Here is a 25487-nt window from a genome sequence, read left to right on the forward strand (position 1 = left end):
TGGTAGAAAGCTGGGAACTGTGAATGCTCACGCATATAGTGAATTACATCCTTTTACGACGAATTTAAGTGGGGTCCCCATACATGCAAAAGGGGGGGGGGGGTGTGTGCATTTTTTTTCATCACATGTAGTAATGTGGGGTATCAAATTAAAGGTCTCAGTTAGTACTTTTCGAAGATGGTTTTAGTTTCGACATTTGTTAAAAAGGTGGGGAGTGCGCGGGGTTGAAAGTGACCATTCCTTTACGGAGGCCATTCTCAGAAACTACCCAACCGAAAAATCTGAAAAAAATCAAGAGGCTAGGCTGGGCTGGGCTCCGAATTACCTTCCATACTGATATCTGCACAAATAAAGTTAATAATAGTATGTTACTATAATTTTTAGTAATTCGCTACAAAACCCCCCTTAAGTTCATGCTAGTACCACGCAACAATATAGGGTACAACATAGAGCATAATCCTACCAAGTTTGGTAGAAATCGCACTATTGCTAACAAAGTTATAGTACGTCAAAGTTGTCGCCTCTTTGCAAATTCAAGACTATGAATGTCAATATTATCCGAAAGTGGATATTCTCACATAATATTGCATATGCATATATTACGTGCTATGTACTAAGAAATACACAAAACCTTTCGTACCTGAAGCGTCTAGCTTCCGATTTTTCGACTTGTTTCGTTGTTGGAAAGCTCGCTAAACCACGTCCATTTAAAAATGTATGTCCACCGTCCATCCCCGTCTTCTATAGATCACAAAAATCAACATGGGTGAGCGGTGATTTATTCAAAGAATGATTTGAGCTTGAATTCAATTCGAAGGGAAAGAGTTATCTTGAGAGCGCAAATCTTCCCACTAAACCAGTCCTACTTCTGGATGATGCTTCAACTTATCCTGGAAACCCAACATGTGAAATAGATGACATAAAAATTATCTTTCTTCCTCCGAATGTGACAAGGTTGGTGCAACCGATGGATCAAGGGGCGATTGAAAGCTTGAAAAGACGATAAGACGTGTGTGTGTGTGTGTATGGTGGGGGAGAAGCTACAGCTTCTGAGCACTCAGGCCTTGTTCGTCCATTGTACTCGCCTCCCCCGTCTAACGGAATATTCCGGATTCGTTAACATATCGCAGGATTTCCGTTTGTGGATGTGATGCTACCCGTCACAATTGGAGGACATCGGCACCAAAGATCTGATGCCTGATGCGTTCATAGGCGGGGCATTCACATAGGAAATGCTCCGTGGATTCCGCTTCCTCATTACAGGAGGGACACGTATCATCTTCGGTAATTCCTATTCTGAACATATGCCCAGCTAGTGAATTATGGCCTGTCAGAATGCCCACAATACACCTGCAAGTCCTCCTGCTTTTCGACAGGATAAACTTTGCGGTACGTATGTTGGGTTCTGGCAGGAAAAGTTTGGTGTGTCGAGCAGCATTAAGGCTCTGCCACCTGTCATTATGGGAAACCTGTTCCCAGTTTTTGAAAACAGATTTAGCCAATGCTACTGATACCCCAATTGCTGGCTCCGGTCCCGGCATAGGGGAGATTGACCCCTCTTTCGCTAAAGCGTCCGAGATTTCATTTCCTTCTATGCCACAGTGACCAGGTACCCAGAGTAGTTCCACCGTATTGAATCTAGACATAGAATTCAAACGGTTTCTGCATTCCTGAACGATTTTCGAGGTGATCAAAGGACTGCTCAATGCCCTCAGTGCAGCTTGACTGTCACTGCAGATTGCGATGCGCCTGCCCTTCAACCGCTCGTCAATCACCCAGTTTGCCACCCTTAGGATCGCATAAACTTCGGCTTGAAAAACCGTTGCATATTGTCCCAAAGGAAAAGCCCACTTCTCGTTTTTATTCGAGAGGTAGACTCCGGCTCCAGAACCCTCTTCTGTTTTTGAGCCATCCGTGTAGAAGACTTCCGTATATCCCTCCACGCATTCCTCTGGGTCTTCCCAGTCCTCTCTACGCTTCAGGGTAACTATATATCTTCTACCAAACAGATGTATGGGGACACGAGAATCGGAAGGCATTGTAAGAACTGGATTCAGTCCTCCCAGTAACTCTTCCAATGCTCTGTGCCCCCCACATCCGTTGTTTTCCCATAGATCTAATCGAATTAGCCTATGGGCTGCTCTCATTGCAGTGCTTTGAATAAATATATCCAGGGGCTGCAAATTGAGTAGTGCATTCAGAGCTGCGCCGGATGTCGTGCTCATGGCACCAGTGATACCCAGACAAACAATTCTTTGCAGTGCGTCTAGTTTACGGTGAAAATCTTTTTGTCACGATAAGACGTACTGTCCGAAATTTTATAACATGCAGAACGTGAAGATCTCAATCTTGTTGTTATTCTCAAAAAAATCAACTTAAACGACGTGTTAGCTTTGGCGTTCCAAGAAATTTCTGCCTCTACTTTCGTTAAGTCTTGGTGAAAACTTTGCGCTAACATTGAGGAGCTTGTTGAGTGTAATTAACAATCACACAAGATAATTCTACCACCATTCTTCAAGACCTCCAAACGTTATCCGAAGATGTCCAATTACAGGCCGAAGATACTAAAGAATTGATCAAAAATTGTGACAACGAACTTGAAAACGAATTTTTGACAAACGACGAAATAATTACGCTAGCAATACAAGAAGAGCCTTATGCAAATGAGGATGAGGAGACTGATGATGATGATGTTGAAGGAGAGGAAAAGGTCGGCCACACCGAAGCGAGGACTGCAACGGAAGTGGCATTGAAATATATTGAACAACAACCTGGGTCATCTTCAATAGACGTATTGGTTATACAAAAAGGAGAGATTTAACATTTAAAAATTCACTTAAGGTTAAAAGACACAAGAAAACTACCGATTTTTTTTAAAAAAAGGTTCGTAAAATATTTAAATATATAAAATAAATATCATACTCCGTGTACTTAATTAATATACACCTACCTGTACATATGTTTAATATACAAGTAAAAATACTTAATTTTTCTCATGAAATTGCCTGCACATCGGATTAACCGGCCAGGCTCTGGTCCCGAGGTGGCCGGTTAAGAGAGGGTCTACTGCAGGGTAAAGTCATTACTAGGGAACGGATTTTTATGTAAAATAAAAATGAAAATATATACATAAATATTTAATTAAAAATCCACAAATATGTAATAATAACAAAAGACAATATTCAAAAACAAAACAAATATCATTTACATGGACAGACAATAAGCAATAAAAAAATAAATGGGTCAATAAAATAACAAACATCGGAACGTAAATCGTAGTAAATCTTATTCTAATTGGTAAAACTGTTTGAAACCACATGCAGTTTTGGGTTTTCAAATAAAAGTTAATTCGACCTCAGCACATTTTTATATCGGCTGAAAGACCGTTCGACATCCATCCAGATGTGCTATATCCAAGGAATCTAGCTCCACTGACAAACATCCACTCGTGTTCCCATTATGGCTATCCGTAATTGTTAAGGAATCTCACCATCCCAGGTTTTTATGCAAGCTGGTCTTTGATTGATAATTGCGTGTCTCCCATCGTCTAGATTTTTCCTGTGACAGTTCTGTCAACAGCAATGCTGTCAACCAACTGCATGTTTTTGGCCTCGCAAGGTCGCGTTTCAAAGAATGCTTTTCCATTAAAAGTTTATCTTTATTCACGGCTATAGCAGACTTTGGATCAATTTTCAGAATAATATTGGGCAGCTTCCAAACCAAGTGCCCCATCGAGCAAGTTGTCAGCCTGCTAGGGGCCTTTAAAAATAACTTCTTTATGGTTGATAGAATGTTGATCAACACCAGAATGCTGCATTCTAACAGTTCCGGTAATGGGAGGCATCCCATGAGTTAAACAAGTGTATCATTTTTGGACAAGATATTCTCAGGGTTTTACCCGCTTTTACCATGAACGGGGCTGCATCGGTCAAAAATAGTAATACCTTGCCATACTGCACACTATTCTTCTTGTTTTTCTTCAGCCTTTTTCTCGTTCATAAGTGGGTCTGCTTGTCGTGATTGGTTTCGCAATTTGGTTCTAACAGAGGCATCATCTGGATGCAGTTGCGTGGCTAAATCCCCATCCAGCGTATCAAGCCACCGTTGTTTCGGTCGGCCTTTTGGTCAACTGCCATCGACTTTGATGTTCAGATCAATCTTGGAGAGTGAATTCTCGTTAGCGCGAATTACGTGACCATACAATCGAAAACGCCTCTTTCGCAGTTTTCCCACAATCGGTGGAACCCGATATCGATCGCGGATATCCTCATTGCGAATTTCCCAATTTCGCGAATATCCGCAACATTTTCGTCTCCATGACCGCAAGACGTCGTTCATTGCCTTTTATAGTCGGCCTGCACTCAGAACCATAGAGAGCGACAAGACGACATTGCGGTAAATTTTACATTTGAGACGTTCGTTGATGCATCGAAAACAAAGAACAAACGTGGAAAGCCACTTCGTCTAGGTTACGTTAATGCGTGAAGCAATTTCATAACGCAGTTCTCCATTGATTGATACCATTGACCCGAGATATTTAAATCGCTCAGGTCTGGGCAAGTGACTGCCGCTGGCAGTAATTGTGCCTGTTTCATGGGGATCGGTCGTCAAAAATTCAATTTAATTTAGATTCAATCTGAAACCGTGTTGCATGAGGCGATCATTCCATTTTTAGACAAGTTGCTATTAGATGCTAGAAAAACATCATCTGCATTAAGCAGCGTATAGAGCGCTGGGCGTTGGATGTCCCGTGTGACAAGCGCTTCCTTGATTAACGCCAACAGAGACACGAAGCAGCTTAGTCTACCAACTATTACAATAGTGATGTATGTTCCTTCCACGTCAGTAGTCTCGCCTACTGAAATCCAAATGGTATCAGCTTGAATGACTTGTCGAATATTGGTTAGTGTTTCCTTCTATACTTCTTGTAGGTATGATTTTCTTAGGATATTTTCTTCGGGAAGTTTTTTATCCATATATTTTCTCAAAAATATAATAATGATATTCCTCGCTATCTTTCGAGGCCGGATAGCCCCATACACCAAGAACATCAGCGGCCCATACCAAAGAGGCATCACTACAGACAAATAAGCAATAGATCAGATTTTCTCTGTGCAGCAAGCAATGGGAAAACTGTTGGAATATGAACATTAGTTGCACCATTTTTTCATCGACTTTAAGGCCGACTATTATAGCATAGCCAGGGTAAAACTGTACACGGCCATGAGAGAATTTGGCACCCCGACGAAATCGATAAGACTGACAAGGCTGACCCTGACCAATGTACAAGGCCAGCTAAAAACAGTAGGATCACTGTCGAGACCATTCGACATCAACAACGGTCTAAGACAAGAGGATGCCCTACCATGCGTCCTCTTTAACCTGACCCTGCTATGTGCACGGTTGTTGGCAGCCAATAGAGCCTATTTCAGCTATAAGATCAAAGCTCTTAGTATACAATACTATGATTTTAGCAGTCCTTGTGTATTCCTCGGAAACATGGGTTCTTAGCAAAAAAAATTGCCAACTCTTAGTTGCGTTTGAGAGAACAATCCTCCGAAAATTGTTGGCCCCTACATGAGTGACATCACGGCCGCCTAGTTGTGAATTAAATTCGGTTGAGCAGGTTGTGGTAGGCGGATAACCTAATCCGTATGGATAAGGATGATCCACCTCGGAAAGTCTATAAGGGCAATATCTATGGTAGAAAAAGAAGACGAGACAGACCCTGCCTGAGATGAAACGATGGCGTAGGTTTTAGTGATGTCGAATTGGTGGACCTAGGCGCAATCGGAATGTCTGCAGTTCCTTATTAAGGTAGGCCTAGACCGGATACTGGTTATTGTGCCGTTGATGATGATGACTTTTTTCAAAAAAATTGAGGCTTTTTTGAGATGACGCAATTTTAGACATGTTGTTAGTTTTAAGTTAAAAACGCGACTGAAATATGGAAGAGAAAATGGAGGGAAGAATGAAAAACTAAGTTAGGGGGGGGGGGGGGGTAGTGGGAAGATAAGAGACGGTCATCCATTTGACGGAATCTAAACAACTACCCGATTGCAACAATAGAGTTTATTTTCAGATATCTCGTTATTTCTGATCTCATTTCCAAATAGATACAAATATGCGGGCCAATCGTCGTAGAAACCGATCAAATCGTCGAAATCAACCAAGTAGACCGGTATGTGAGCATTCACTCGATTGACCAGGAACTGGGTATAGATCATAAAATGGTTTGGAACCATTTGCAGAAGATTGGATTCCAAAAAAAGCTGGATGTTTGGGTGCCACGCGTGTTGACGCAAAAAAATCTCTTGAACCGAATCAACGCCTGTGACGCACTGCTGAAATGGAACGAATTCGAGCCATTTTTGAAGCGAATAGTAACTGAGGATGAAAAGTGGATCCCGTAGGACAACCTCAAGCGAAAAAGATCGTAGTTGAAACGCTGCGAGACGGCCCAAACCATCGCCAAGCCCGGATTGATGGCCAGGAAGATTTTGCTGTGTGTGTGGTGGGATTGGAAGGGAGTCATCCACTATGAGCTGCTCAACTATGGCCAGACCTTCAATTCGGTCCTCTATTGTGAGCAACTCGACCGTTTGAAGGAGGCGTTTGACCAGAAGCGGCCAGAATTGGTCAATAGGAATGGTGTTGTGTTCTAACAGGACAATGCTCGGCCTCACACATCTTTGATGATCCGGCAGAAGCTACGGGAGCTCGGATGGGATGTCCTATCGCACTCACCGTATAGTCCGGACCTGGCACCAAGCGATTATTATCTCTTCTGGTCCATACAAAACGCTCTTGGTGCTACTAAGTTGGCCTCATAAGAGGGTTGCGAAAACTGGCTGTCTGAGGTTTTTTTTGTAAATAAGGAGGGGGGGGGGGGGAGGGTTATAAGGGGGCATAATGAAGTTGCCTTCTAAATGACAACAAGTTTGCAAACAAAAGGGCCCATATTTGATATAAATCGGATAATTCTAAGTATGTTAAATAAAGCGTCAAATTTCGATCACAAATACATTTTTTTTCCCCCAAACCAATACGTGATAAATAGTGGAATATGTAAAAATATGGATTTATGTTGAAATATTTGAAAATATGTAAAATAAAAACAGTTTAAAATGACTCCGAATGCGATCAATCGTATGATAAAATTTTCAAACTGAAAATATATTGATCAGAGAAAAATATATAATTAAAATATTATATATTAAAATATACATCAAAATCGGTTCCCTAGTAATTATGATACTTCACTTATGTAACCTACATTACAAAAATGTTAACTAGATAGTTGAAGGTTCCTACGGTGAATCGGAAAGATACTATCAAACATGCCTGGAAGGTAGAAGGTTGATACCATATCAATTCCAATTGAATTTGTTTATAGTAATGCACATCTGTTTCGTAGTCCTTTGAACAAAAAGATCTTTGAAACACTAAGCCTAGTGAGTGATATATAAAAGATGTCCAACTAGTATCGACAGTAAAGTAGGTGAAAATACTATCTGACAATAAATCGCATATTAAATTGACTCTATAAGAGTTTCTTGAGCTTTTAACTTTCTATTATCACTAAAAGGAAAATTGGCATTGAAATCGAAGAATTAGTACTAATTTTAATTTTCAGGGAATATGCCAACGATCTGCCGATGATTATTTACGATAGCATCAACTAATTTTACAAAACATTCAGATTTTTGGCTGAGAGAAATTTACATTTGGCAATTACGCAATTAATCTTTCCATTAAAATAGAAAATGCAGGTGCGGTTTTTGTGCTAATTAAAGATACAGAATACTTTTAAGACTTAATGCAACTATGTATATACTTCTTAGTTTTATTAGTTGATATTAGGGCGACTGTACTATATTTTGTAAAGTTCGTAGAGTAATTAGATAGGTGTCCTTGGGACATATTGCAAACGTTTTATGTATGTTATATGGCGATAAGAAAAAGTGTTCCCCCGACTGAGGGGTTAGAGTATCAACGAATTCCAGGGGGAATACCAAGACGTAGTCCATTGGGGCTATTACATCGCATTTCAAAATTCATTACCAAAGTTTTTCGACATAGTATATGCATTTCATTTTTCCGTGTCAAATATGAAAGACAATTTAAACTTAGGAGACGGGAATGTTGCTTCGCAAGTCCTACCGTAACGTGTAAAATGTATAATTCAACAACATTTCTCTTGGTTGATTGTTTTCTTTTGGACTTCTTCGCAAGTTATATGATAACGAAAACAAAATAGAAGTATTTTGAAGCGAACTAATTCGGTTTTACAATACAACTTTTACGTTTACATTTCCACTGGCGTATTCTGTACTCAAGTGGTTTCACAACGTTTCAAAAACTTTCTTTTTTTTGAGTTTCCCTTTTCGTTATGTTGTTTTCGACTTACCATAGTAACATCATCGATTTTCGATATACTTCGAACGAAAATGTTGACGTAAACAACGGCTGGGCCATCTATTTTCGATACAGAGAAATCGAGAGAAATTTCATAGATGAATTAAATGATTTTTGGGCTGTTTTGATTGTTTTTTGAGGTACGAGTAGATTTACAATGCTATCATTCAAAAACTAAAAGCTGTAATCGTTTATGTTATGTTGAGCGAAAGTGATCAAGATGGTTGAAACATGAATGGCTTCAATGCTGAGAGAACTCGTGCATAAGGTTGATTATGACAGCAGTTCCTTTTTAGGGAAACAAATGTAATTACATCCACTCAGAAGTACTCATATTGAGTCAGCTTTCATGTCAACCTCAGTACCCGAGTTTATCTGTGTGAATATAATCCTGCAATGAACCATGTCCTTGTGTGGTGGCCCTTCTACATAGTATAGATGATGAAAAGGTGTCACTGGGGGTGGTAATTCAGCTATTTGTGGTTGGAACCGATTGTGGATAGCGTGTCAACACAACCTATTCAACTCCAGCAAGAAATTTTCATCTAAATATTAATCTACCAATGGGTGACTATGTTTAGCTGTATTGAGTTTGAAAAAAAAAACAATTGAGGGTTGCTTCTAAGATTCATTATGAAATTACTGTCCTGATCGTCGAACTCTGTTCAAGAAGATATGTTTTACCCTTTTGCTGTTTATTCCTACGTATTATCCTTAGAACGCTTTGCCATAGTGTAAACAATCACAACGAATTCTTTCTGTATTTGATCTGAATAAAATCATTATTACTTTAATTGTAGCTTATGACATACGTATATCTACTTGGGCTGGTCTTACAACTTCAATATTTCGATAGATTTGCCAAGCATTTCCCTTTAATTTTAACTTTGCTATTTTTGATTATACTTTTTCAGTTTCAAGATTCGTTCGAATATTTTATACATTAACAGCAAATATAACATTATTTTCGATAAAAATTGGAATCAAAAACAAATTTGCTGTAAAATCTTTAACAAACTACATTTAAAAAAAGTAAATATATTTAGATAACATAAGTGATATAAGATGTAAGTCATTCCTGCTAAATACATATATACACTGCATGAAAATCTTATATTTATAGATAAAAAAATTTATTAAATTATTTATTGTGGCATAACCTGTATAAACCTGCAAAAGAGTTTTTGATTTCCTGAGGATATCAACTTTGAAAAAAGCAATTTTTTTATGAAAAATATTTTAAGTACTTCGAATAAAGGACCATCGTTAAGTGGGGAGTGTATCTTTAAATCAATCTTTAAATGTAAATCAATTGAATATTCTTTTTCCTGATTGACAACTTTTATTGAATTATATCGTGTACGGTATTTCGAGAACCATTTATTCAGTGGGGAGACCCCGCAATGAAGAACCATAGAAAATTTCATGAAGGCTTTTGTATGGGGTGAAGTAGTAAATTGTTTTATTGCCAAAACGGTATAATGAACATTTTTTATTGTAATTAACATTTTCTTATATTCAGACTTCACACGATATGTCCTTCACGTGTTTTTTTTTTTAATTTTAAATGTTCTTTTAACACCAACTTACAAATGATCCCTCGGGTAGAAAAGTTTAGCGCTTTTCTTTTTTTCCTTTGTGTGTAGTTAAAAATACCAAATAAAAAAAAAACAAATAGTTCTTTCCACATTTTTAAATAGCAAGGTATGAATAATCTGCATATTTTTGAAATCACCCTTGAGTGTAGCTCGTTTTGAAAAGCACCCACATTGAGATTGAGTACTATATGAGTGAAATTGGAGTAATCTAAATGTAATACCAAATGAACATTTCTTACAAGTTTGAGTATTTGTGCCAAGTTTTCGTTGAAAAAATTAAGTATTCAACGCGAACTCGTAGCCGGTCCAAAGCTCGGTTGTGAAAGGAAGAGGGATGAATAACTTCAGTCTGAATGAGGAGGCGACCGCAGCGTTTCAGGGAGTAGGTGAGGAAAGTGCAGAAACTTTGCGGTCTTGCAGATTACTCAATGATGAAGTTTCCATCACATCTGGCACTTAGATGTAAAATGCAAATCTATAAAGTGAGAAGAAGAAGAAACTTAAAGTTCGGTATTGATACCGGGCGGGATCGTGGGGCGGTTTGATATCTGTTCGCTATGATAACCAGAACCATAGCTCTGCATGCTACAGCTGTTTCGCCACCACTTCAGCAGCGGATGAAGTGAACTGAGGATATGAACCTCTTTATCATACGCTCTAACTGTAAAATGATAATGGCGGGGCAGGTACAAAATCTTACTGCCCTTTCTTGCAGGTGCTCAGAGGTGGCGGCGAGGAAGATGGGGCGGCAACCCTATCGGCCAAACCAAAACCAAGTGGCCGAGGAGAACCTCCATAGTGGTGGCACCGGGAGACGCTGTAATCACTTTGGTTCGCTGGCCGTGATTCAGTAGGCGAATGCTCCAAAGGCCTAATCAGGGCGATCAGACCCGAGTTTGCACCGGGACTCATCTGAAGTGGCAAATTGCTCACGAAACCTTACCAGGGGTATACCATGAGAACCGGGAAAGCCCCTGGACTCACATACTTCGGGTGAACTCCTGTTGTATGTGAGGACAGCTCGGTTATTTGCGGTTGGTCCCCATAGTGGGAGTTTCATGGTGGTTGTGGTTATGCTCAAGCGAGAAGAGACCTTCGGGCCTCGACGTGGTGTTGCGTATCAACACGGGTGCCGTACTCCATAGTTCGGTAGAGATTTAGGTAATTCTTGCATCCACCAGTATGAATGCTAAGCCATGCACTTGGTATAGACTGGTACCGTTGTTGCTTGTCTTAGCGGGGCTCTGATTGTGGTCACAAAATCAATCCGTGTCTGAAGAGGACCGTAGGATTAAGTCTCACGACAGGTGCCTACGTAAAACACCATGGGCTTCACTGCCCTTTCTTGCATTCCGAGTGGGGACTAGGAAATCGGGTAAAAACCATCCTGCCCAAAGGATTATCGCTGCCGATTTTAACCTATGGGGCGATAAGATGGGCACATCATAGAGTGAATCATACATAAGGCCCATCAGGTCAGCGCAATGAATGGCGCTTCTCGTAGTTACGGTAGCATATCGGACTCTTCGACTGACACCCTTTGCGTTTTAGCGGGGCAGGGCTCCAGAAATGGAGAAGCACTATGTATACATGTTGAGGAAGGGGATCAGGTTCTCGGTGGAAGACGATGCTTTCAATGGAAACTATTCCATAACCATGAAAACCAAGCTGAGGGCAGCCATGGCTAGACAATGGCAAAGGGAATGGGACAGCAGTGAAAAGGGGTAAATTACAAGGTTGTTCCTCCCAGAAATGAATTGGATGATAACCAATCATTATACAAGTCAATTTCTAACAGGACATGGTGACTTCAAGTGGACGTTAAGGTAATTCCATCTCAGCACAAGCAGGCGCTGCGACTGTGGAACACAGGAAACGGCACGGTTTACGAAGAAGAAAGGCACCGGCTGGTAAATGCAAGCTTAGCTGAACATACACACACATGGCTAGTGCAGCCTGAGGACCTTGTTGGCAGAACCTCTATTCTGCATCTGAGAATTTTTGAAGGGAGGTGCTGAAAACCAGTGCAATGAGCCTTGCGCACAACGAAAGCACATAGGCACCCATTGCAGGGCTGGGGCATCTCAAACACCCAAATTGTGCACAAGGGCATGGGTGATAAGAAAGGCCTGCGGATGTTATAATCATCCGAAGTTCAACTCTGGGGGTATCCTAACCAAAGGATTTCTCCTGCGATTTTAATATTCGGCTTTGCGACAGGGAAGTTGCCATCAAAATCAATATTGGAATTTTCAATTGGGGAAGGGATAACAGGCAATATAATTATACCTTGGGAATGTAGAAATTATCGGGAGATTACGGCCATTGGCGACAGGGCGAATTGTTAAACGTGGCTCATAGGTCAACTTTTAAGCGACACTGGGGCTAAAATCTTTTTCTCGGTAATGCCTCTGGCGTAAGCTAAAACAATTAAGACTATTTACGGAGAATCCGAATGCAGGGAAATAGCTTGATCTTCATTTTAGTACAGTACTAGTACTACAAAACAGGACAGCAAATGGGAAAATGGTTCAGGATTGGATTGTGAACCATAAATGCTTTGCAGAAGAAAAATTGGGCCAAAGGGAAATATTGCATGGGAAATAAAATAGAACGGGAAAAGAACAAAAAAGAAATCAATTCGTGTCATAAGAAGACCGTGGGATTAAGTCCACGAATCAGGTCCTCACGTTAAACCATAGAGACGTAACTGCCTCTTCTGGCACACTGGTATGAATCCTGAGCCTGGACTGTATAACCCGGGGCTTTGATTGTGGTCTTCAAATCGTGGGATTATGCCACACGGCAGGTACTTACGCTAAACCTCCAGAATCTTTATGCCCCTTCTTGCACTAAAGATTCGTCGAACGTTTCCAACAATACACGCACGAGAATGGGCAGATCAGCGCCGCTTTAATTCTTGCAGTGACACAATCCCGGCCATCATCAGGACGCATGTTCGACTTGAGGTCAGCGCGGAAACTGGTGACCAAGAAGGGATGGGGGCAGAGGCGGCGGCATCAACAACACTACGCCGCACTGCAGGCAACAGTTTCAGCACTCTTCTTCATCATCCATGGAACATTCGTCTGGAAAGTCGGCGGGACTCCGTAAGGTAGGACATTGCTAGGCTGACTCAAATCAACACTGGAAGTGCCAGCAGACGAGTGAGAAATAAAGTGCAGAGGGTCTAAAGGAACCATGCCATCCCCAGTGAGTATCTGGACACAATAGAACCGAATGGCGAAATTCACGCCAGACGTATTTAGAATGCAACGTACAATCTCAACAGACGTAATCAGACATACTGCCTGGTTTTCGATAATGGAATCGATAGAATATTGGAGTGGAATTTTTGAGTTGCGCGGGGATTACCGCCGAAGACACCTGCCATGCCACTTCGCTGGGCATGGATTTTGCAGATGCTACCGAAGAGGAGGTTCGACTAGCTGTAAACAGCTAAAAAAAGTGGAGGAGCACTGGCCTGAATCGAGTGTACAATTTCTGGTATAAAAAGCTAACCGGTAAGCACACAGCGAAAAGCATGTCATTAGTTGGGCTGAGTAATTTCTACCGCACACGAACCCTCTGTATCGCATTGATCCGAAACTCACAAAGTTTTTGGCGACAGTCATCGAAGGGTGGCATGCCTCCTTGACAATGATTTCATTTGAGCTTACCAACACTCCAGGGCCCATCCGTATACTGGGACTCTGAGAAGCACGTCCCCCTTTTGCGGCAATGTGCTTTTGTACTTTGGAACGCCAAGTGGTAGTAGACGCGAATCCGATGTCGGGTTGCTTTTGACGGCTACCGTAAGGCTGTTAACCTAGGAGCTGGTTTCTCACTACTAACTGCAAGATTTGGGTCCAGGTTAAGGAACATCATACTTGTACAATGATACGCACCAATAGAGACTTCCGATGTAGTGGAGAAGAATACTTTCTATGAGCAATTAAATGCGATTCAGGGGAAGGGGAATGGCAAGGTAGGATCTGACAACACCTTGCTCGGGTATGTGATGGCGAAGCACGGTCTTGGAGACCGTAATGGTGGAAAGTTCGCGGATTTCTACAACTTCCACCGCCTCGCCATTGGTGGCATATTGCTCGAGCATAAAGCCTGCCATAAGGTCTGCTGGGAACTGACCGATTCCGTACGATTAACCAGATCGACCGCTTCGCGATCAGCAGTAGATTAAGGAATTGTCTCCTGGATGTGCATAAAAAGGGGGGCGCCCGACATCGACATCGAAAGGGATCACCATCTGATGGTCGCTTTCCCCAGGTTTGAGGAGCTGAGATCCCCTAAGTTCATCATCGAACGTCTGTACGACTCAGGTGTCACTCGACAGTGAGAGAGCTATCTTGCTGATCGAGTGGCAGATTTAATGAGTAACGCGCCTGAGATAATTATTATGCGGCGTTTCCAATCTGAAATAATAAAAAACTTGTTATTTATTTTTCGTTGGTGTAGATATTTATTCTTGCAAATATCGATATTTCGGGAACCATTTGTTCAATTCATTCACCCATTCAATCCAAGAAGGACTGCTGAGTCCAACAAGGACTTGTTAGCACTGATGAAGGGAACAAGTGGTTCCCGAAATATCGGGATTTGCAGGACCTATTAATTAACACAACGAATAGGAAAAACAAGTTTTTATTATTTCAAATATGCATGAAATTTGAAATCTGCTATACTTCAGTCACTTTTTATCAGATCTAAACAGATAGTACATGGTTTGAAAGATAATGTAATTCTCTTCTTCTTAATTGTTGAAATTCGACTAGGTGTTCCTCCTCCAGGTCTTTTCAGGTGATGTTGTACCCCAAAAAACAAAAATTTACTATTTAAGAAAATGTTCAATTTCAAATTTGTCGATCAAAGTAATAATCGTTATGTTAGAGAACTTCATGAAAGACCGTGTACCATTACGGTCTACAGGACTACAGTATCTTATAGGAAGAATTGTGGTCAACATTTGGCTCGTCCGTGATTATTACCCGGATAAGACTCAGCTACTCATTCACAGCTGAGTCGACTAGTATCCGACAGGTAATCACGAAACAAATCCGACTGCCACCAGTGAGATTTGAACCGCAATCCTTTGTATGACAGCCTAGCGCTCTAATCACTGAGCCATCTGGATTCCTTTGGAAATAGCATACTCGAATCTTGCTGTTTTAGTTTAAACCGGTTCATTCGATTTTTCACTGTGCTACTCTGCGTATGAAAAAAAACATGTTTTGGGAAAAAGCTCTTATTACTGATTTCTGTTGAACCGTGTCACGCACGTTTCGAAATATGCTTAACGGATGGAAACGAAAGTTATTTTCTAACCGTGTTATCTAGCAAAATATGCAAAAAGGAAAAAAAATGAAAAACAAAAAAATTGCTAAAATAACCCCTTAATTAAGTTCAAGTGGCTCTGAAAGCTTCATTCAGTAGAAAAAGCATGGGTTTCGCAACTTGTAGTATATATGAATTATACTCAGAATATAGTAACATAATTGTAATAAAATATATCAATTAATTGTTTATAGTATTAATAGTATTCTAAAAAGTTTCTGGAACCGCTTTGAACGGAATTGTGAATCAATAGATTCTGAACGCATTTGGTTGCATTTGTTCACTGAAAAATTCTGCACGGTCGATATTATGAAATGAACTACTCAAGCAGTTTAGAATTAACACTTTAGCGAGGTTTTAGATAGAAATAAACATCCTTAGATACTCAATTTAAAAGGGATATTGGTTTAATTATTCTGTATTAAATATAAGCTTTCAGATTTAATTTATTGCTTTTTTTTATTGTTCCCCGCAAAAGGAAGCTTATTTGGGGAATGTCGCACTTTAAGATATTATTGCTAATTTTATTCCTACATTTTTTCTATTATGGATGTGAGTAGCACTGAAACATGAAATCGGAAAAGTAGTTTTTTTTCAGAACAATGAATGTGGATTTATTGTTGACTTTGAATGGATTGTAAAATCCCAAAAATAAATTCTAACAAAGTTGACAAAACAATGATGTAAACATTAAAATAAAAATAAATTGATGGTAAATGCACGGAAACTATTAATCGCAATTCCAAGTGAAATTATCGTTAAGACAAAAATTTATGCAAAAAGGGGTTGGTACGTAGAAAATGGGTCACTATAAATATACATGCTCGAAATCCTAATCTAATTTTTCATTTTTTTTTCAAAGTAACTCAATATGTCGCTTTCATTTAAACTTTCTTTATTAAATTTATAAATTCAAATCCAGCCCATAATACGTGTAGCAAGTTCATTAAAATAACGAACTAAATGTTTTAAACGAGTGTGTGTTTTACAATTATATTTTCTTTACGGACATTTTCGTATCAAATTGGGTTCAATGAGTTCCATATTGTTAGGATAAGCTCAGTAGTTTCATTCTCAAGACTTTTGAAATGATAAGTGCTAATTCTTTTGCCGAATATGATTTCATTTCGAACCCATTGAACTCAAGCAAACTTAGCAAATGCGTTAAGAAAGCATTCTTAGTGGCTATCAAAGGAATTTAATCGAGTTCAATTTGCTTTCGTTATGTTCTCTGCAAATTTGAAAAGGACTATAAAGCTTCGTCTAATTGGGGAACATCACAAATTTAACTCGATGGCGACTCCTAATATTATAAGGTTTTCCTTGCATAAATCTTACAAATGAAAAAGTAGTAACTAGAACGGCGGATAATCAGGTAACAATTCAAAGTTATGAGAAATATTGAAAACAGGAAAACTAATTTCAAAGCTTGAAAAATAATTCAGTTATTATTATTTTTATATTTTCGGTCAATACTAAAAGTGTAGTATTTTTGCAAATGACCACTACAAAATATTTCTATGAAAACCGTAAATGAAGAAAACCAAGATTCAAAATAATGTGAAAAGGATCTCCATAAACCAATTTTTAAATATATATTTATTAGAAAATTTAAATATATATTTGTATTTTATTAATATACATTTAACGCAGTTTTCTTATCCACATTAGATTTCAATAGTGCGCTTAATCGCTTACAATTTTCAGGGTTGATAAATTTTGTCACAATTTTGAATTATAGCAATAAATGGAATAATCTTTGTTAAAATTGAGATATGATTGGGTTGCTTTCAAAAAAATTTTCTACACTTTCACTTACCATCTTAATGTCACTTATCGTCATAATATTTCGAACGAAAAGATTGATTTTGACTACAGCGGGACCATCTGTTTATGCATATGCGAAATAGTTTTGTTTATTTTAACCATTTGCCTTTCAAGATATAACAACTACATATGATTTGTTCTGATTAGGTAAATAGGTGCAATGATGTTGAAAATGGGGGAGACTCCATAGATAATTTTACACGCTACGCAATTATAATTGTTTATATGTTCGCATTTTTGTTTCTGTTTAGGGTGAGGAAAAAAGTGTGGTTTGCTACTTATGCTATATATAGTATATCAGTCGCATCAGAACTAAGTATTACTACATCCCCAAAGAACAAATTGGACGAGTAGTCTACAATTGAAAGTTTTGACAACTCTATGTGCCCTACGTCAAAGATATGACTGATATTATTGAAAATGTCTTAATCAAAATGGACCTCTTTTTAAAGATGAAAACTGACAACCAGGAATGTGGATGCGTTTTTTCAACCAGTTCTTCTTGATAATTTCATCATAATCTGCTGTTGCTCTGTGATAGTAATGCCAGACAAGGGAAGGGGCTTGAGTTGAATCAACAGTATCCTTTGAAAACTACCGTATCTGTTTTTCCCATATAGTATAAACGGTGGTCAAAAGGTAGTGCAGACGCCATGATGGAGCATAAAATCATCAACAGTTCTACTACAAAACCCTACCTTAACTTCTACGCGGTGACCGCTGGGAGCTCTTTCTTAACGAAAAGCTGCAGATGGAGATGGATGAAAGTGAGTCTCCCACGCCAGAAAACAGGACAAATTGTACCAACTGGTCCTCCAGGTTGGGGGTTGGGTAGGGAGGATAACTCTACACGGAAAACAACTTATTATGAAACCACAAAAGGAGCCTTGGACTGGACTGACAACATAACGACCAGCTCGGCAATGACAACGGAATAGCGATTTGTGAATTTTCTCATGGAACGTAGGCTCCCTGTACAGAGATGGAGCTGCCAAGCAACCCTGCTGCAATATAGGGCTGATGTTGCAACGTTGCGGGAGATGCGTTGGACTGGGAGAAGAAGGAGAAGAACCATTACACAATATATTATAGCGGCCATCCAGTAAACCATGTGCTCGGAGTAGGTTTCCTAGTCAGACAAAAATGAAACCTGCTGTTATCGGCTTTGAAAACATAAGCGAACGGCTATCTACTCTGCGTTTGCGAAAGGCATTTAGAAATATAAGCTTCATTAACGTTCACGCCTCTATTAAGGAGACCACAGAGTCGAAGAAGGATACCTTCTACGAGGCAGTTGAGTGGACCCTCGAAGTCTGTCCCAAGTACGATGTCAAAATCATACTTGGGGATTTTGACAGCCAAGTAGGGACGAAGCCTGTATTCAAGCGATAACGAACTGTACATTATCCAATTAGCAGTGTCACACGAAATAGTTGTTAGAAGTACCCGATTTGCGCGGAAATTTGTCCACAAACAAACATGGGGCTCTGCAGACGGGGCCACCTCTCAGCATTAGTTAATGTTAGAACATATAAGGGGGCCAACATAGACTCGGATCACCACCTCTTTGCCATGGTGCTCCGAGCTCGAATAACAACACCACCTACAATCCCCTATGACAATCAGGTGAGAGTTAACACTGAAGCCACCCACAACATAACCCTCCGTAATACCTATAAGAGGGAAATGGATACCGCAATGACTGCAATCAATGGAGATCCTGAAGATAAAGTATCAACAATTGTTCTCTACAATCACTTGAATAACGTTATCACTGATACGATCGCAAACGTACTTGGCCCCAGTTACAGAAACAGTCGGAACGGCTGGTTCCACGATGATTGTAAGTTAGCAACGGAACGAAAGAATGCCTGATACCGAGTAATGTTGTATTCTCAAAGAACGCGGGACACGCGCAGAGACTTATCATGAACTCCGCCCAGCGGAAAAGCGACTTTACAGATGGCAAAAGGAAATCTGTGAGGATCAACAGGCCTGTGAACTCAAAAAGTACAGGAAGTAACCGCACCAGGCATGGAAGTTTTTCCAACAAGTCAGCAAGATGAAGCCTCACACACCTCGATGCTCATCCTGCCGAGACAAAGAGGAAAATCTAATTTCGAAGAGAATGGGCATATTGCAGCAATGAGTTGAGTATTTTAATGAACTGCTCAACAACCAAAATATCGGCGAGTTGGAGGTCCAGCCAACTGAAGATGACGGACAAATGTTGCCACCACCAAGCATAGAAGAAACAGTCGGTGCAATTCATCGGCTTAAAGACCATAAGTCGGCAGCTGATGGAATTACAGCCGAATTGCGAATTACACTAAGCGGTTCATCAGCTGATGCTCAAGGTGTGGGACAGAAAATCAGTGTATGACCACTGGCAACGAGGCTTTATCTGTCCCATACATAAAAAAGAAGATATCACACAATGCAGCAAATATAGAGGTATCACGTTGCTGAGTACCATCTATAAGATATTCTCCACTATCTTGCTAGGTCGGACAGCCCCATACGCCCAGAACATCATTGGCCCAAAGCAAAGAAGTTTCACTCCAGGCAAATCAGCAACAGGTCAGACTGTCTCTGTGCGGCAAGCGATGGAAAAACTGCTGGATTATAGACATCTGTTGCACCATCTTTTCATCGACTTTAAGGCCGCCTATGATAGCCAGAGTAAAACTATATACGGTCAAGAGAGAATTCGATATCCCGACGAAAGTGATAAGACTGATTCGGTTGACCCTGGCCAATATACGGGGTCAGATAAAAGCAGCATGATCAACCTCAAGACCATTCAACGTCAACAAAGGTCCAAGACAAGGAGATTTAACCTGGCTCTGGAAAAAGTGACCCGTGGTGCTGAGGTAAATGCGAGGGGTACGATCCCCTTTAACTCCACTTAACTAATGGCCAATGCTGCCGATATAGGAAGCATTCCCGACATCACTTTTGCGTCGGAATCTCTGGCACCATCGGTGGACGGGTGGCGAGTCCTAGAAGACTTCTCGGCAAGTGATCATCAGTACATTGCGTTCGAAGTGTTTGACGCTACTTGCCGGCGAGCACCAACACGACGTTCACTCTGCGTGTGGAATGTCGCGAAGGTGAACATCGGAAGGTTCGTCGAAGCTCTTGGAGCAGGTAGGGCCGCGCTGGGGGGCACTTCGGGGGGTGGTGGTGTCGCAGCTGACACCGTCGTAAATTCAATGATGAACCTGATAACGACGGCGTGTGAGGCTTCCATGCCCCGGAGAGGCCCCAGGCGCGACAAGCCTTCTATGTACTGGTGGACGGCGGAAATTGCCGACCTACGGAAGGAGTGTCCGCCGTTTGACACAACGTTTGTCCGCCAACGAGGAGGCATGTGCCATAAAGGCACAATATAGATCAGCAAAAAGGAGACTCCGCAGCGCTATAAATAAAAGCAAAGCTGGCAAAAGCTTGTTAATGAGGTGAATGATGACCCGTGGGGACTTGGCTATAAGCTTGTCACTCGGAAAATCGGGGCTCTGCGGAAGCCCTGCATATTGAGCACCGACCAGATGGACCGCATTGTGCGGGCATTGTTCCCCAGACACCCTGTACGGGTTGATGTAAACAGCGCGGAAAGCGTCGTGGATTGCCCCCTTTTCACAATGGGAGAACTCGAAGAAGCGGTTCTCACTATGAAAAACAGGAAGGCGCCAGGTCCTGATGGCACCCCTGCGGAAGTTTACAAACTGGTGTTCCGTCAACGGCCAGAATTGCTGCTCGAAGCGTTCAACGCGTGCTTGAAGGAGGGCATTTTTCCTTGTCGCTGGAAAGTGGCCAGACTCGCGTTGATCAGTAAGGGTAAAGGAGACCCGGAGCTCCCGTCTGCATACCGACCGCTGTGTATGCTTGACACGGCCGGAAAAGTGCTCGAGAAGCTCATCAGGGGTAGACTCGCTGAAGCGATCCGTGCTGCCGGGGACTTATCCGCAAGGCAGTTCGGGTTTAGAACAGGGAAATCTACAGTGGATGCTGTTATGGAGGTCGTAGATGCGTTTAATCGAGCCGGGGCACAACAGCCGATCTCGACGGATAGTGCTCCTCATAACGCTTGATGTCAGAAATGCCTTCAATTCCGTAAGATGGGCAGATATGCTAGGCACACTAGAGAACTCCTTTCACGTGCCAAGCTATCTCTTGCGGATATTGAGGGATTATCTGAAAGACCGCTCCCTGTTCTATGAGACGCTAGAGGGCCAGAGGAGGATGGAAATCACATCGGGAGTACCGCAGGGATCCATCCTAGGGCCGGAACTCTGGAACGCTTTCTACGATAGTCTGCTGAGACTCGATATGCCTGAAGAGTCGCGCCTGGTCGGTTATGCAGACGACGTTGCGGCACTTGTTGCCGGACGCACTGTTGAACAGGCGCAAAGCAGACTTGGCATATTGATGCGACGGGTAAGCGGATGGATGACTGCTCGCGGTTTCAACCTTGCGCTGGAAAAAACCGAAGTAGTCATCCTGACCAGAAGGAGAATCCCGACCTTGCGTCCCATATCGATCGGCGAGTTGACTATAGAGTCAAAACCAGTGATTAAATACCTTGGTTTAATGCTCGACTCGAAGATGAGCTTCTTCGAGCAAATCAAAGCAGCCGCGGACAGGGCTGCAGCAGGAGTCGCGGCCTTGAGTCGGCTAATGGCGAATGTCGACGGCCCTATATCAACTAGGAGACGTCTCCTCATGGGAGCAACGCAGTCCGCCCTTCTCTATGGTGCGGAGGTATGGGCTGATGCCCTTGACAAGGAGGTGCATCGTAAACGCCTCGCTCAAGTGCAGAGGCGGGGAGCTTTGCGAGTGGCGTCTGCTTATCGCACGGTCTCCGAACCGGCTGTGATGGTGATTGCGGGAGTGATCCCCGTTGCCCTCCTTGCCAAGGAGCGCAAAGCTATCTACCGCCGTAAGAGCGAAAACTTAAGAGAAGTGGTTGCCCGTGAAGAACGTCAACGCACCCTTAACGAGTGGCAATTTTCTTGGCAAAATGAGCCAAGGGGCAGGTGGACTGTGCGGCTCATCGACAAATTAGATCCGTGGTTGAACAGAAAGCACGGTGAGATTGATTACTTCCTTACCCAACTTTTAAGTGGGCATGGAGGTTTTCAGTCTTACCTGCACAGGGTTGGGAAGGCGCGATCTCCTGATTGTGTGTTCTGCAATAGAGTGACGGATGACGCTGAACACACCTTTTTCTCTTGCGAGAGGTGGGACGGCCTCCGCCAGCAGCTTTATGCAGACACAGGGGAGCTCTCTCTAGATAACATTGTGCGAGAGATGCTGAAGAGCGCTGGCAGCTGGAATCGAATTGCGCATTATGTTCGGGCTCTTCTTACTACGAAGAAGATTGAACTCGACCGGCAGAGGGGTCGGACGGAAAGGGGTTCCCTGAACTAACAACTCCCTTCCTCCCCTCCCCTCCCGTTGGTGAAGGGAATTCCCTGACTTGAAGGCTCCCAAAGCCGGGAGAGCGGGAGGGCTAGCCCGAAGTAATGTGTCAAACGGTTCCAGGCTAGTTCTCTGATGACAGGGAGGTGTTTAGTTGGTAGTCCGCCAGCGTGCTGTTGCGGGAGTCCAACACTCTGTGCGTAAACGCATTCACCTACCCTACTCCCAAAAAACAATGCTGCCGATATCGACATCACGGGAAGAACGACCCGAGATACAAAAACTGTTTCACTCGAAACGTCTCACCATAGGGTCAAAGCTCTTACTGTACAAGACAATGTCAGTCCTCATGTTTTCCTCGGAGACTTGGGTTCTTAGAAAAATTGCAAATTCTTGGCCGTGTTCAAGAGAATAATCCTCCAAAGAATTTTTGGCCCCCAAAATGGGGATAGACGATTTCGTAGCCTACATAACGACGAAATCTATGAGTGACACCATGACCGTCAGGTTGTGGATAAAATCCGGCTCAATATTTTGCGGTGGCTGGGTCACTTAATCCATAATGATGAGTATAATCCAGCCCAGAAAGTTTATAAGGACAATATCTATGGCAGAAAAAGAAGACGAGGCAGACCCTGCCTGAGACGGAACGATGGCGGAGACCAGCACCCCAGACAGCTATTAGGGATATCGAATTGGTGGATTTCGGCGCAAAACCGGGATGTCTGAAATTCCTTATCAAGGCAGCCCTAGACCGGATACCGGTCGTTGTGCCTTTGATGGTGATGATGATGGATACAGGAGTATAACGTAAATGAAAGCTGCTGTAATAAAGACCAAGGGTGGACCAACAAAACATATTGTATGAATTACTATTGCAAGCGCCAAGCAATCCAGCGAAAAGCACCATATATGCAGGTTCGGGTTGCGAGAAGAATTGGCGTGGTTGACTGAACTGACGATGGTTAAGACTGAACAGATTGTAAAGGTAGTTGGTGTTATTCTACAAATTTATGCAGGCATCACAAGAACTTGGCCTAAGAATGAATAAAGAGAAAACGAGTTTTGTGAAACAAATAAGAAGGAAGCCCAAATACGACTAAACTTGGTAATATGATTGTCCCATTTTCTGCTTTGTGTAGTATAAATCATTCACAGCTTTTTTCTCTAACATCATTCATCATTCATTAAGATTTCAGTTCACTATCAGGTTTAATGGTGTTCAAGGGAAAAGTTTACAGGAGCAAGATAAGCACAAGGACGAATACAAACAACCATGACTAACATCGTTTTGAAATTGTGGCGCCAGATCGAGAGGCTGGCGCTCAAGCAACTTGTCCCTCGCACCGTCTGAGCCACCATACCGTTTGACAACACTTGACAATAGGAGACGTCAATTTAGAAAATGTGGTCAATTTCATAAAAGGTCATGCGAAAGGAAAGCCGAAAGAAACCGACGAATCGGGAAGTCCCACTAATGGAAAAGAAGACTTACTGTATGAGTCCTGAAAACAACTTCTGAAATTTTCCAATCAGAGGATGCAGTAGACGGATCGAGAGCTTTGAAGAGCTAAGCTGGGGGCTAAGCGTCGAACTGGTCTCTCACAGAATCCCAGAAGCACACGAGGAAATTACCTAATATTAGATACCTATAAGTGACGACGTGGAAAACAGTTTCACTGGGATATACTAGATTGTTGAAGGAATTTAATACTCTTTTGGAGGTAGGAAGTTAGTCAGCTTTTTTACTGGATGAAAGTTCTTTCGCACTCGATAACAGCATAGTAAGGACATAAAGTTTTGTTCCTAGCCATAACGATGAATTGTGGATTTATGCTCCATGGGAGGTATATAACAAATCTGTGAGTAGGGACAGTGAGTGCACAATGGTGCCAGAAATTGGCTGGAGTTCAACAGGTTGGAGCTGGCTGACTGTAAAATATCGTTCGCGTTGGAATAAGAAGAAAGTTCCCCCGAATTTCCCGAAAGTTCCGAGCTCTCTATTAGGTACTAACACCTGGAGTTTTATTAAAGGCATAAGATAATACCAAATCCTTTTTTTAACATTTCTGATTAGGATAAATTCATATTAGGTACAAAACACATAAGGCAAACTAGATGGTAACTTAGTGCATACGTATATTAAACACGATCGAAATCATCTTAAAAACTACATAGATACACACTAAAAATACCTAACTAACTGACATTGATTACCCTTAAGTGTTAAAAAGGGACCATGTTAATAATAACAAATGTGCAGTTACCAAATCCCATACTGTTTATTCCAGCAACAATCAGTAGATATACTTATTAGACCGAAATCAGTATTGGTTCGGCTTAGTGCGCCGAATTGTAGATAAGAGTGCGTTCGCAGATAGTTCTCAATTGTCCTGCATACCACTCTTTTAATATTTAGTGTTAAGTGTTATAAAAATGATTTCCGATTTCTTCTAATTCAATTGTTCAATTGCATAGCGTTACCAATGTAGTGCATTCAAAGTTTTATGAAGACTTCTACAGCAACCTATTATAAGTATCTAAAATCTTTGTTATGTTTGCAAGGAGTCGGGAAGCTTTCATCATCCGTCGATCGAAGAAAATGTAAATATGTCTAACACTCTTGAAGGAGGTATTGGGGTTTGTGTCGACTTTCGAAAGGACTGCATTTAATCCTACGACAATCCTACCTATATGTATCTACTGTCTGTCGACCTATCCTTACACCTTTTTAGAGAAATGCTAAGTGGTGTGCATACATATCTTTATCTTGAGGGACAACTGGTCTAACTCGGTTAACAGGGAAGGGCAGTTGAATGTTGAGATGAGAATAGAGGAATAATTTAAAGGAGGTGCAAAATATTGCTC

General features: G+C 41.6%; 1 protein-coding gene across 25 annotated transcripts in view; it reads right to left on the bottom strand.

The window, feature by feature from the left end:
- Positions 1–25487, bottom strand: part of LOC119658719 (glutamate-gated chloride channel) — a 211076-nt gene that overhangs the window by 100441 nt on the left and 85148 nt on the right. For 16 of the 25 annotated variants that reach the window (XR_005250276.1, XR_005250278.1, XR_005250277.1 and 13 more), the window contains one exon: positions 17188–17255. The exons of 5 other annotated variants lie outside the window; for them this stretch is intronic. Coding sequence is in view for 17 of the 20 variants with exons in the window: in XM_038066362.1 (XP_037922290.1) it covers positions 17188–17255 (68 nt within the window). In the remaining 3 variants the exon portion in view is untranslated. Of the gene's footprint in view, positions 1–8410; positions 8479–17187; positions 17256–25487 lie in introns of all 25 variants that reach the window. 4 more of the 25 variants (XM_038066367.1, XM_038066364.1, XM_038066358.1 and 1 more) reach the window with 1 other exon arrangement.

The sequence above is a fragment of the Hermetia illucens genome, chromosome 6, assembly GCF_905115235.1.
Source record: "Hermetia illucens chromosome 6, iHerIll2.2.curated.20191125, whole genome shotgun sequence".
Lineage (NCBI taxonomy): Eukaryota > Metazoa > Arthropoda > Insecta > Diptera > Stratiomyidae > Hermetia > Hermetia illucens.